General features: G+C 54.0%; 3 protein-coding genes across 3 annotated transcripts; 1 reads left to right on the forward strand and 2 right to left on the reverse strand.

Moving 5' to 3' along the window:
* Window positions 1-552: 552 nt before the first annotated feature.
* Window positions 553-2,552, forward strand: CORC01_12384 (phosphoglucomutase/phosphomannomutase; the record flags this gene model as incomplete). Its single annotated transcript, XM_022624005.1, has 5 exons — window positions 553-605; window positions 756-853; window positions 917-1,120; window positions 1,188-2,201; window positions 2,260-2,552. 5 exons carry the CDS (start codon window positions 553-555, stop codon window positions 2,550-2,552), a joined length of 1,662 nt encoding a protein of 553 aa, XP_022469491.1.
* An 818-nt stretch (window positions 2,553-3,370) lies between these two features.
* CORC01_12385 (uncharacterized protein) lies at window positions 3,371-5,236 on the reverse strand (the record flags this gene model as incomplete). The annotated part of the gene is made up of 8 exons (XM_022624006.1): window positions 3,371-3,624; window positions 3,710-3,837; window positions 3,899-4,010; window positions 4,064-4,290; window positions 4,344-4,489; window positions 4,546-4,616; window positions 4,671-4,747; window positions 4,803-5,236. 8 exons carry the CDS (start codon window positions 5,234-5,236, stop codon window positions 3,371-3,373), a joined length of 1,449 nt encoding a protein of 482 aa, XP_022469492.1.
* Window positions 5,237-8,275: 3,039 nt separating this feature from the next.
* On the reverse strand, window positions 8,276-8,846 carry CORC01_12386 (HMG box protein; the record flags this gene model as incomplete). The annotated part of the gene is made up of 3 exons (XM_022624007.1): window positions 8,276-8,305; window positions 8,369-8,586; window positions 8,786-8,846. 3 exons carry the CDS (start codon window positions 8,844-8,846, stop codon window positions 8,276-8,278), a joined length of 309 nt encoding a protein of 102 aa, XP_022469493.1.
* Between the last annotated feature and the right edge of the window lie 4,063 nt (window positions 8,847-12,909).

Here is a 12,909-nt window from a genome sequence, read left to right on the forward strand (position 1 = left end):
TGATTCGCCGGAAAGATCCCCTGTGTCAGGCCCCTGGAAGTGAGGGGCTCTTTCAGAGCTGCCCCTCCTACACCAGGCGGTGACCCCACCCACGTCCAGCCTCAGGATGATATCACTGGCCAAGCAAGCCCCCACCATGGCCACAGCTCTGATAGTAGGTACGAGGAGGAGGGGCGCTACTCAGTAAAAGTTGCGATTTGGGCCTATCGTGTGCAATCTCCCATTCACTGAGGCGCCCCAATGCGTCGTATTCTGCCCACATCAGCTACTTCAGTGGCCCAGGGTGCTCTCTCCCGCCTCCCAGCCAGTCTCTCACCGCACCAAGTCGCAACCTGGCAGCTTCCAAAGCCCAAGGCCCCTTGCCCACCCCGGTCCACCTCCCGAACTTACGCCAACGCCGGTTCGCATGAGAAAGAGAGAGAGAGAGAGAGAGAGAGAGCAAGGCGAGAGAGGCACAAAGAATCATAGCTCCATTCCCAACATCCTCCTTTTCCTCTTCCACAACCTAGACAATTCTCCTCAACACCATTATTACTCGAACTACACAGCACCATGGACGTCCAGACTGTCGAGTTCAAGCCTTTCCAGGACCAGAAGCCCGGCACGTACGTCATTTTCCCTACCAAAACAAACCCCCTCGTTGACACCGTACCCCAATCATGTCGAGTCCAACTTTTTGTTGCTACCCCGCCACAGCTGCCAATCGCGCGATGTACCTTCACCCAACAACCCATCACTGACTAGCCACTCTGCAGTTCTGGTCTTCGCAAGAAGGTCACCGTCTTCCAGCAGGCTCACTACAGCGAGGCCTTCGTTACGAGCATTCTCCTGTCCATCCCCGAGGGCGTTGAGGGTAAATAAAAACCACAGCTTCGTCCTAGGCACCCCCCGGAACACTGACAGACCGCCTCTCTAGGTTCTTTCCTCGTGATCGGTGGCGATGGTCGCTTCTGGAACCCCGAGGTCGTTCAATTGATTGCCAAGATCGGTGCCGCCTACGGTGTCAAGAAGCTGCTCATCGGCCAGGACGGCATTCTGTCCACTCCCGCTGCCAGCCATGTCATCCGCAAGCGCAAGGCCACCGGTGGTATCCTCCTGACTGCCAGTCACAACCCCGGCGGTAAGAGCTCTATCCGTACTTCCAGACTGCCTTCATGTTCGCAAGCTAAACAATTATCCCAACCCAGGTCCCAAGAATGACTTCGGCATCAAGTACAACCTTGCCAACGGTGGCCCCGCCCCCGAGTCCGTCACCAACAAGATCTACGAGGCCTCCAAGACCCTCACCTCCTACAAGATCGCCAACATCCCCGATGTCGACATTTCCACCATCGGCACCAAGACCTATGGCTCTCTCGAGGTCGAGATCGTCGACAGCACGACCGACTACGTCGACATGCTCAAGGATATCTTCGACTTCCCCCTCATCAAGAAGTTCTTCCAGTCCAACCCCGACTTCAAGGTTCTCTTTGACGGCCTCCACGGCGTCACTGGTCCTTACGGAACCGCTATCTTCGAGAAGGAGCTCAGCCTCAAGGGCGCCACCCAGAACTGCGTGCCCAGCCCCGACTTCAACGGCGGCCACCCCGACCCCAACCTGACCTACGCCCACTCCCTCGTCGAGGTCGTCGACAAGAACAACATCCCCTTCGGTGCCGCCTCCGATGGTGACGGCGACCGCAACATGATCTACGGTGCCAACGCGTTCGTCTCCCCCGGCGACTCCCTGGCCATCATCGCCCACCACGCCAACCTCATCCCCTACTTCAAGAAGCAGGGTGTCTATGGTCTGGCCCGCTCCATGCCCACTTCTGGCGCCGTCGACCTGGTCGCCAAGAAGCAGGGCCTGAACTGCTACGAGGTCCCCACCGGCTGGAAGTTCTTCTGCGCCCTCTTTGATGCCGACAAGCTGTCCATCTGCGGTGAGGAGTCCTTCGGTACCGGCAGCAACCACATCCGCGAGAAGGATGGTCTCTGGGCTGTTGTCGCCTGGTTGAACATTATCGCTGGTATCGGCGAGCAGAACCCTGGCGTCACCCCCTCCATCAAGAAGATCCAGCAGGACTTCTGGACCGAGTACGGCCGCACCTTCTTCACCCGTTACGACTACGAGGATGTCGACAGTGAGGGTGCCAACAAGGTTGTTGGTGTTCTCAAGGACCTCGTCGCCGACCCCAACTTCATCGGCAGCAAGGTTGGAGGTAAGTCAACCTGCAAAACACCCCCGAAGAACTCTGAGCAACATGCTGACTTCCACAGACCGCACCGTCACCGGCGCCGGCAACTTCTCCTACACTGATCTCGACGGCTCCGTCTCCTCCAACCAGGGTCTGTACGCCACCTTCTCCTCGGGCAGCCGCATTATTGTCCGCCTTTCCGGCACCGGCTCTTCCGGCGCCACCATCCGCCTGTACCTCGAGCAGCACAGCTCCGACCCCAAGACGTACGATCTGGATGCTCAGGACTTCCTCAAGCCCGAGATCCAGATGGCTACTGAGCTTCTCAAGTTCAAGGAATTCATTGGCCGTGACGAGCCTGATGTCAAGACCTAAGTGTATTATTGCATGACAGGGTTGCACTTGGACAAGGGGATCGGCGGAGTTTTCAAAAAGTACGCTTCAGTATAAAGAAGAGAAGAGGCCAGCACCAAGATTGCTGTGGACGATGTCACGATGGTACACGATTGCATAAATTGAATCAATTGACCTAATCACACACAATCTTTGCTTAGCAGTGGCACCCCCAGCTTTCTCTGCGATTTTTCAAATTGTGAATCCGCGCGTGGCAGAAATATCCAAATAGCTGTAATCGTCAAAACTGATCATTAAAGTCGTCAAAGCGTTAAAACAAAGGGGAAAAAGATGGGTGGATTGCTGTTTACAATCTGGGCAAGAAATTATCAGGTTGTAAGGTGTAAATCAATCTTCCAGAGTATTTCCTCTGATACACAAAACATCTGCTCCCTTTCCTCCCCTTTGATTCCTCGAGAGAGAAAACCGAGCAACGAGGTATTTCGGAGCTCGTTGGACATTGTTAAAGATTTGGGAAAGAGACGGCCGTAGAAAGTCGTGGAAAGCATGAATCGTTTGTGTCTGAGCTCATTGCGTTTTCCTTTGTTAAGCATCGTATCCGTACAAGAAGAGGAAGGCGAGTCGGCGAGTAAGAGGTTGGTTGGACTGAGCGTTGGTGGATGCTCGCCCACCCACCCACTCCTAGGTTCTTCAAGTCCCGCAAATATACCTATGCCCCGCACAACGGTGGGTGGCACCCTGGGGCGAAAGGTGGCGGTAAAGGGGACTCCATACCTGTCCGGAGTCGGAGTGGGTATGCTCTCCCCGGAGAGGTTCGTCACCGGCTGCAAGGGAATGAATTACTTCGAGTCCTCGATGGCGTCCGGGCCGTCAGTAGACGCCTCAGATGGCTCCGACTGCGGCTGGAAAACATCAATGAACTGCTTTGCGCCCATCTCGGAGACAAAGTCGATCTCAAAGGCGCCGGCCTGGCCTTTCCTCTGATGCTGCTGTTGGTACTGTTCGCAAAAGACGTAGAGCTGGACATCCTTGAGCCAGACACGGTGGCCGGATTTGCGATGAAGCCAGGTTGGGGAGGCGGACTGGTGAGTGACTATGAGATTATGACGTCGTTAGTCTCGGGATCAATTTTCAGCGTGGGACGAAGGGCGAGGATAGGAGGGTGATGGGAGTCGTACCAAAGGCGGTCCAAACTGGACAATAGCGGAGTTCGCCGTCCCATACTGAGGCGTGGAGACGAAGACCTTGGGTGGCAAGGTCACGGTAGACAATGAGTGCATGCTTGAAGCCATCGTCGAATATTTGGCTGCGGCCGGAGGTGTTAGCTATGGTGGTATGTATGAAGGTGTACCGCGCAGATCACGCACGCTTGGAACAGTCGCTTTTCTCCAAGCAGCTTGAACTCCCTTGGGTTCATATTGATAGTCAGGGTATTCCGAGCCTTGAGTGAGACGAACGTGCAGTGGAATAAGACTAACTCTGGGATGGGTCAGTGGTGGGTAAAGTAACAAGATAGACGAGTCTTCACAAACCCTCCCAGGTCTTGAAATAGAGAGATGCCCACAGCTTCGGGGCCCTCTGGGAGACACTCCATCGGTCCAATTGCAAGGAGCTGGCTTCCCGCTTGATGACAAGTTCGTGAGTACCACGTAGCGAGAACCATTGGGCTCCGAGATGATACGTCCTAAGGAGAAAGTAGGGAGTTTGGTTGAGTTGGTTTAGGTAGGTCATCAACGCAAGGCGATCTTCATCGAATGGTCTTGGTGATAGCATCAGCAAGATCTCTTCCAGTTGTAGGTCGCGCTTATGTACCTCCTGAAGAGCATCTTGATCTCCTTGGGGATGTTCAGCTGTCCCCACGCCTGGAAAGGACCATAAGCTGCCGATGGTCTGGTGTGCTTCAAAGCCGTTCGGGACGTGAGTGGGAGCGAGAAGATCTGTTCTGCCCAGTGTAATGTCTTGGAGAAGAGGATACATCAGTCAAGCAGCCTAGTTCCTTTTCAAGAGCACATACCGGATCTTGGACCATTGGTCCAAGCATTGTCTCTGGCTGAAGGGGGGGCTCGATTAGGGTTGTAGGCATAGCTTCATAATCTGTTTCAGTAAACCAGCTACTGCTTAGCCTCTGAAGGAACATACAGAGTCTTATTGATTGTCCCAACTCAATTATTCTAGTCCGAAGCGATTCCAAGGCATTGAGATCGAAGAGTGGCGACCTATGTGACTTTTAGTACATCATCTTCCTCGATCGAAAGGGATTTGCCTACGCACCTCATTAGAAGGTATCGAAGGCAATCCAAAAACTGATTATAGAGCATGAACCTCTGAGGCAGTGGCAAGCCATTAGCCTCCTGGGTCATTTTGTGGTACATCTTTCGCCATCGCATGTCCTTGCTCACGGTCCGATCTTCGTAAAACTTGTTGATATCGTCCAGTGTCCGGGATAAACATGGAAGAAGGATTTCAAGATAGTTGAGCAAAATTGGCACCCTGTTGAAATGCATCTGCGATCGATCCGCCAAATCCCTCAACATCATTCCAGACTTCCGTATCTCGTCGACGAGAGTGGTAATGGTGCCCCCAAATGCTTCAGGAAGAGTCATGCGGAGCCCTTCCATGCTCACCGACACAATGTCGGCGTGCTCGGCTTCGAGGCAGCAGCCTTGAAGCAGGCGGTAGTCGATCCTTCGAAGATTTTGCTCCATTTTCTAGAGTAACAATGAGCCTGACTGGCGACGTCTGCATCTCAGGGTTTCATTGTCCAACGATCCAAACCGAACCAGTAGGGTCGTCGGGTTCCAGCGGTACTCTCACCTCTCCTAGAGAATCTCGGGGTACTCTCCTACGCCTCACAGGGGTTTCGCTGGACTCAAGTGACGAAGATGAGAAAATATCAAGACCACTGTGAATTGCCCCAGACGGCTTTTGACGATATATCTATCAAGAATTACCGCAGTCAATTATGCCGATAAGAGGGAGGGAGAAAGATATGACTTGCTTCATAGGCTCGACATGGACATCTCGGGCATGCAGCGGTAACGTGTTCGCTAGAACCGCAGCCACTTACTGGACAGGAAGCTGCTGCAACTGCGATTCGGAGCTGCAGGTCTCGATTTTGACGGCCAGCCCGGAAACACACGCCACCACCCCGCCAAACGTCAAATCCAACGATCCAGGTCGCTTTGTATTGGCAGTGCACGCCCAGACACCAGGTGCTCGCTTCTGACGTGTCCGAATCTCATCGACTTCGTACACTGATCGGCTGCAAGTAGGATACCGAAGAGGACAAAAGCGCTCGCGATTCGCCGGACGTTGCCTGGTGTGATTTCCTCTTCTTCGTCAGGATTGCAGCGAATGAGGTCAAATAAAGCTCTGGTGGTCTGTCTCAGCAAAACCCGACGGTCGCCAATGAGAACTAATCATCAGTCGTCTCGCACTATCAAGTTACCGAGTCGAACGACCGATGCCCGTGTCACCAAATTCAATCCAAATGATGCAAATTGGTTGGCTCGAACAAGCACTACCCAAGAAATCGCAAGGACCTCCGGGGCGGATTGGAAAAGAGGAGCGTATGTAGGTTAGATTGCTGTCAGAAAAGAGAGTGTGGGCTCAACACATATTGATCCGGCAATCGACTAGCCAGAGCATGCCACGACTGCTGGAGATGGCCCCATGGACATGTACGTTTCCCACTGCATGCATTAGGAACGCTCGAATGGGAGCAATGGGCGAATGAGGCCGGCCCGGAGCCGGTGGGGTGGAGGCCCAAGTTGTGAGTACTTGCATAAATAATGCAGACGATTTCTCCTCACAGCCCTTGGATCAGAAACCACCGGGAAACATAAGAGAACATTGGCGTCTGGTCACGGAATGCGGCGACTAGGCGGCCATCCTGGCAATATCACCGTGTGAAGTACAGACTTGAAGGAATTGATCGAGGGTGTGAAGTAGCCTGATAGGTCGTCTGGGGAAAGTCTTCCGTAGTGCTCAAGTGGACGGCTTCGACGAGCGGGATGCCCCTGGGGTTTCACGGGATAAGACCGTAATAGGTGCATAAGAGGCTGAGACAACAGGACTGGCAGGAGTCAGCTGTGTAGTGATTTGCGAAGTGATATGATGCATTGAGGAATTCGAGGACGCCTTCTTCCGCAATGCCCGGCCAAATAATGAAGCAAAGATTAATCTTCGGCACATGTATCTGTGATGTGTGAGATGCTGGCCGGTCATAGACGCGATCGCTTCGTTTTTTCCGCAGAATGTAGCTAGGTGGTAGAGCCTCCGGACGTTGGAAAAGGTAATTGCGTCTGATGGGCGAGACGATGAGGAAGCAAGCCCGCAAAGATCCTCGGACGAGCAGCTGCATGGCATTTGTCGGTTCATTCCATGCGATGAAGAGCCCCTAGGCCAGTGTTCTACTTGTCGTCGATACTCGACATTGGTGTTTGATGGACTGGCCTGGCTCCCTAGGCCAGGGATCTATGGCGGTCATTCAGGTAGTCGGCTGTCTTTCACTGTGGCCCGTGGCGATTAGAGAAGCTGTCCTTGGCTTTCTGCAACGGCGAGAACTTGTTCTTTCGTATGTAAGTAAGTGGGGAATATATTGGTGCATGCATATTGGCAGAGTGCAGTAGGCGAAGGGGGATGTCGTAGTTGATACGACTGGTCGACACTTGAGGTTCATAGATATATAGGATTGGGGGTGTCCGCTGCGAACACGGGCTCCTTTTAAGAATTTCAAAAACCGCGAACGCAGTCGGGCGGGAGAGGGAGGCAGCCTTGTTTCATCCTGCTCAGGCATCCATCCTCAACCCGCAGCACCTACATGCCGTGTCTGATCATCGGAAAGGTGACAGCGCCCTTCCTTGAGGGACGGGTGGTGCTCAGAGATCCTTCCGTCACTGGATTCTGTGATTGGATGCAGGCAACTTACGTGCCGAGGACGAGGTACGTACCCTCGCCCGCCAGATGAGCCACCTACGCCACCTCAAAGATATCCACTGGCATTTCAGCATTTGAAGCCGACGTTCTGCCGCCTTCACCGATTCACCGGTCCACCTATGGCTCACCGACTCACCTCCAATCGCAGTCGAGGAAGCGGCTTCGGCTCGGAAGGGGAAAGCCCTCGAGAGCTGCGGACCACTCAAGCTGGTCCACCTTTGGCTATCGCGTTTTGAATGTTTCCCAACCGGCTTCGGGCAACCTGCATCAGTGGGAAATGGCGATCTAGTCATTGCGCCCTACCAAATCCCATGACACAACGAGGTCGTAGGGATGGAGACGCTTGAGTGGCTGGACAAGAATAGGGCCCCATTAACCCAGATCCCTGGACCCGGGGAAGGACCCCTGAAAAACCAGGGCAGATACGATAGAGTACCATGATTGGCGAATCATCCTTCCCTACCTTGATATGCACAAGTTCACGGCAGACATTCACTCACACCACGTTGGACTGAGAGTAGTTAAGTTTGTCAACGTGAGCCGTCAAATGTCATTGTGTCCTAATCGTGGACAATTTCGTTCCGCGACCGGCGGCATGACCAGCTCTGCTATTGACGCGGGGAGGCGTGAGAGCTTCGCCTGCCTCAAATCGCCCTTCCTGCCGATCCTGAATAACGAGAAAAGCAACCCATTTCAATACCATCATACACCGCCGAGCCCAAAGTTACAAGGAAAGTCCGAAAGATGTGCGCAAAAAGTAACTCGACGCCACCCGTTCGGACCGAGAAGCAGCAGAAATACAGCAATCAAGAGGATTCATCCTCCTCTTGTTCGGCCTTTACAGGGACTAATTAGCTTCAGCACAACACGGCCAGATGGAGGGTGGGGTAGTGTCTTACGTTGTAGGCCTGCTTCTCGTCCTCATAGCGCTTCTTGTCGGTGGCGGCCTTGGCCTCGTAGGGGCCGCGCTGCTTGTCGTTGAGGGCCTTCCAGCGCTCACCAAGGATCTTGCCGACCTGGCCGAAGGAGATGCCGGGGTTCTCTTCACGGACGTTCTCGCGTTGCTCGTTGGCGAAGAACATGTAGGCGGAAAGACCACGCTTGGGGGCATTGGGGTCTGGACATGTTAGCTGTCTGGCGTTGACTAGATAATGCACCTGTACAGGGGCAGTGCAGAGCGAGCAAGTTCATGTCATCCAAGGCGTAGCTTGGAAGACAATTCTTCAAGAATTGTCTCCCAAAGCTGCCCTGAAGTTCAGGCTTGCCCGAGCCGCGCAGCGTCCTGAGGCACGGTCGATATCGACATGGTGACTTACCCTTCTTCGCGCGCTTCTTGGTGTCCTTAGCGGCACCTCGCTTGGTGGCGGCCTTAGGCATTTTGGGTATCTGGGACAGAGTGTTAATTCAACTGCGTGAATGAGAAGATGGATGTGATGTTGTGATGGGGAGCGAAGGGATCAAGTCTTTGCGGGCAACTCGGTGCGACATCACAACATGACCACGAGGCCACCGTGCCGCCGCGCAAAGGTTGCCATGGGCTAAGAGGGCCGCGGTGAAGCGGGAGCCAGGGTGTGTGGTGATCGAGGCGCAAGTGCAATTGCGCTCCGCAACGCGAAGTAATTGCAATTTGAAGCTCAGAGTCGTCCAAGAGAGATCGTGAAGCATACCTGGGAGGAGTTTTGAGAGGTGGAAAGAGAGGTGTTGGTGTGGTGATCTGGACGCGTCAAGCTCTTGTTAGCTGGAAAGCTCTTTGGGTGAAGCTGGGTGATGGACGAGCGTGCAATGAGACGCAGAGGTGCACGCCAAAATTCGAAGCTTAGCGACTGATCGCACCCACGATATCGACTTTGTAAAAAAAGCGATTTCTGAGCTGCAATTCAAGGCCGTTACATCAAATTTTCAGCGGCAGTGGATATAGAAAAGAAAGATGTTGCGCGTGTGTTTTGCGGTGGTAGGGTGCAAGTGGGCAATGGTATATGGGCAATAGGTACTCACGGGGTTGAGTGCGCGAGGGCAGCAAAATGTGGTATTGCGAGAGTGCGGATTGTAGGAGAGGAGGATTTGGGTGGGAGATTTGTATGGGAGAAGAAGAGGGAAGAAAATGTATGGGGGGAGGGCCAAGCAGCCTTTTTACTATGGGGGAGTGATTGTGCGGGAGCAACGCGCCTGGGTGCACTTGTTTTTGCTGGGGAGTCTGGGACCGGGCCAGGACTGACTGCGACTGGCGACTGGGCGAGTTGACTGGGGGTGTACCGTGTGGGAAGAGGGAGAGGGGTCACCTTGGACGTGCTCTCCTCCTCTTTCTCTCCTCGGATCACTCAGCTTTTTGCCTGCGGACGCCGGACGCTTGTCACTTTACTTTCCTTCCCGTCGCTTTCTCGCCTGTGCCTGGGCTGGGTGCTGCGCGCTGAATGGCTGCGAGGGGATGGGTGTCTGGGTAGGCTGGGCAGGTATCCGTACCAAACCAGGCACGAAAAAAAAAAAAAAAAAAAGAGGTCTGCGCACTGGCATTGGCAACACCCTTACTGGGTGGTGACTGGCCTGGCACTGGGCAACACTGGGCACGCTGGGCACCCGTACGCAGGCAAAGGGCCAAAAAAGAGGAGAGAGGCAAGAGAGGGGGAAGGCGCAGTGAGAAGGGAAAGGATGTGGGCGCACCTTCCCTCCCTGAGAGTCGACGTGCGCCCCTTCCCTCCTCTTCCCTTTTCCGCCAGCGTCCAGCTTGACCCTTCTTTCCCCATCCTTCTCCTACCATCATCCCCCCTCCTACATGGAAGTCCAAGTCCTAGTCACAGTCCGCGCCCACCCACAAGGTAAAGGTACCTTGCGCCAGACGCTGCCGTGCAAAGTACCTCGCGTTTCTTTCACTCCTTCCGCCTACCCCCTTCCTACCCGTCGCATCTGCCAGGGGACAACGACTGCGCACCTTGAAGCGGCCAGCTACGGGTACATTAGCCCAAGTATCACAGTACCTTGGCCAGTACGGAAAGATACCTTCCTACCTCATTATGCAAGCGTCTCCGCACGCAACCACTTCACCTGTTTATCTAATTCCTTTGCAACAGGTCAAGCAGCGGAACCAGACCAGACCAAGTCAGGCGTGGACATTGCGCGACAATAAATGCGGAACGCGCCGCCGGTGCGATGAGGAAGGCAGGAGTAACATTTCATCCACCAGCTAGGCCGACAGGCGCCAACAGCCTTAGCTTCAGGTGGTAAGGTAGGTAGTAGGCGTAGCCAAAGCTGTACCTTGCCAGATAAGGGCAGGGAAAAGAAGCAGGATCTGGCCCTTGTGTGATTCCTGCCCTCCTGCGGTGCTCTTCTTTTGCCTTCCGTCTCTAGGTTGTCTTGTCCCGTCGGGTCTTGTCAAGCTGCCACCCATTTCAATCACTCCTTCCCCAACAGTCCTTGCTCTGGGTTTGCCGCTGCTATTACTGTGTGGTACTGTACAGGTACAACGCCCGCGCAAAACTCCGCACCGAAGTACTGTACTTTCCCTTTGTACCTTGGTTTGGTTCCATATTTTCGCACCGTGTACTTTGTAGTCGTTTCGCCTTCCTTCCGCTCCGCTTGCTACGGGCCTACCTACGGCTACGTGCCGGCCTTTCGTCAATGTCTGAGCTTCTGAGGTGAGGACCGGTTGAGTCCTCCCCCCTGCCTCCTTTCAGTTTTTGAAGCATCTCGTACTTTCCCTTCACCCCACTTCTTCCCTTCCTCTTGTCACTGCTGACACAGACCGTCTCTCATCCATCAGCCAGTTGTCCAAGTGATGCCATTCCCATTCCCATTCCCAATCCCTCCCCTCCACTACCAGCTGCTGATGTTCCTGGCAATGAACGGCCGAGCAATGGCTCTTCATGTTTTTCATTCAGCCTTCACTTTCTACCAACACCATATCGCTGTAGACTTACACCACCATACCATCAACAGCTACCATTTGGATCCATGACCTCTCTCAACACCACCTCCCGCCAGTTCATTTGAGGGACGATTCAGCGCAATGACAAGTACCTTAGCCTGGCACACCCTGATACTCATACCATCCTTCATATGGCAGTGAGGCGACATAAGGGAGACGACTCTGTACACGACAGAGGCGTGCAGTGACACACCTGCTGCGATCGACTGTACTTGGCCTGGACCAGGCATCATTCGCTAGACATCCTGCAGGTACATCGGTCAGACGTTGAAGACTGACCGCTCCGTCCGGGGAAGACGGGAGTCTAGTTGCCAGCGTTGCCTCGACAAAGGTAGTTACTGTCTATCCACCTTGACTCTTTGCCCGGAGTATTCGCAATTTCTCGATGTCGGATGGTTGATCTCAACAAGCTTCTCCTCCAAGCCCTCCACGGAATCTGATATCTGCACGTCCTGACTTGGATCTATGGGACGACATCACTTCCTACGCCATCTGAGCAAACTTTCTCCACGGCAGACAACCTATACTTCGGACACACTGACATGCCTATCACTTGCGCTTTGCTGGGGCTGTGGGTGTCAGTGACCTCATGTTCGCGATGTTGTCTTCTTAGCGTCTTCTGCTGATAAGCCTTTGCAACTTTCGGCTTTTTACCAAGACAACATAGCTCGGCAGGCTGGATATTTGGGAAACCGATGGAGCCCCTTTGGGTGGTGGAGGATTCGGTGTTTTGGAAAATGGGGGGACAAGCTCACTTACACGCTCACACACTGTGTAAGTGGTTGTGCTTCCTGGACGTCGCTACGCAATCTCATCCACACTAAAACACTACGCGACACACTTTGCGGCATTCCCCCTCATCCAAGTGGCTTGTCCCATTAACACACCCAAGGAGATCGCCTCCAAAGCGTACCAAGGTCCACAGGTACCGTCGGCTCAGAGCCGTCGACAAACGCTCCGTGTCCCGCTCGCCCTGGGTTGCTGGTCGACGCGGTTAGACTGGATACGTACGGCAGAGCCAATGGTGGCTTTCATGTGCGGCACAGATTGCTACACCATTAGCTGAGTTCCGGCGCGAAGCCACCCACCAGCTCAACGCGACTTGAAGAGAGCTCATGAGCCCGAGGAAGCTTATACCAACAGACTCGTGCGACTTCAGACGGCTCAATTCCAGACCACCGCCATCAAAGCATCCGCATAACGTGTAGGGAGTGTCTTCATTCATGTAACCCAGCGAGGCTACGGTTGTGTAGGTAGGTATCTAGTGGCAACTCCCATTGGCTGGTGAGCATGGACTAATAAGCATCGGCTGACGAGGCGTGAAGTGCAGCAACAGGACCTCACGCTTTTGCTCAGGGAGATGCGACATTGGAACGACCGGAAGTCATGATGGCTCAATGATGGGGATGGCATCCAGGCTGGCCGAAACGGAATCTTGGGTACTTGATTCATGCATACGCCCCATGTACCCTCATACGAGATTGCCTTGTACCGCTACTTGGCTCAAGGTACCTCAAACGC

The sequence above is a fragment of the Colletotrichum orchidophilum genome (genome assembly GCF_001831195.1).
Source record: "Colletotrichum orchidophilum strain IMI 309357 chromosome Unknown Scaffold_151.1, whole genome shotgun sequence".
Lineage (NCBI taxonomy): Eukaryota > Fungi > Ascomycota > Sordariomycetes > Glomerellales > Glomerellaceae > Colletotrichum > Colletotrichum orchidophilum.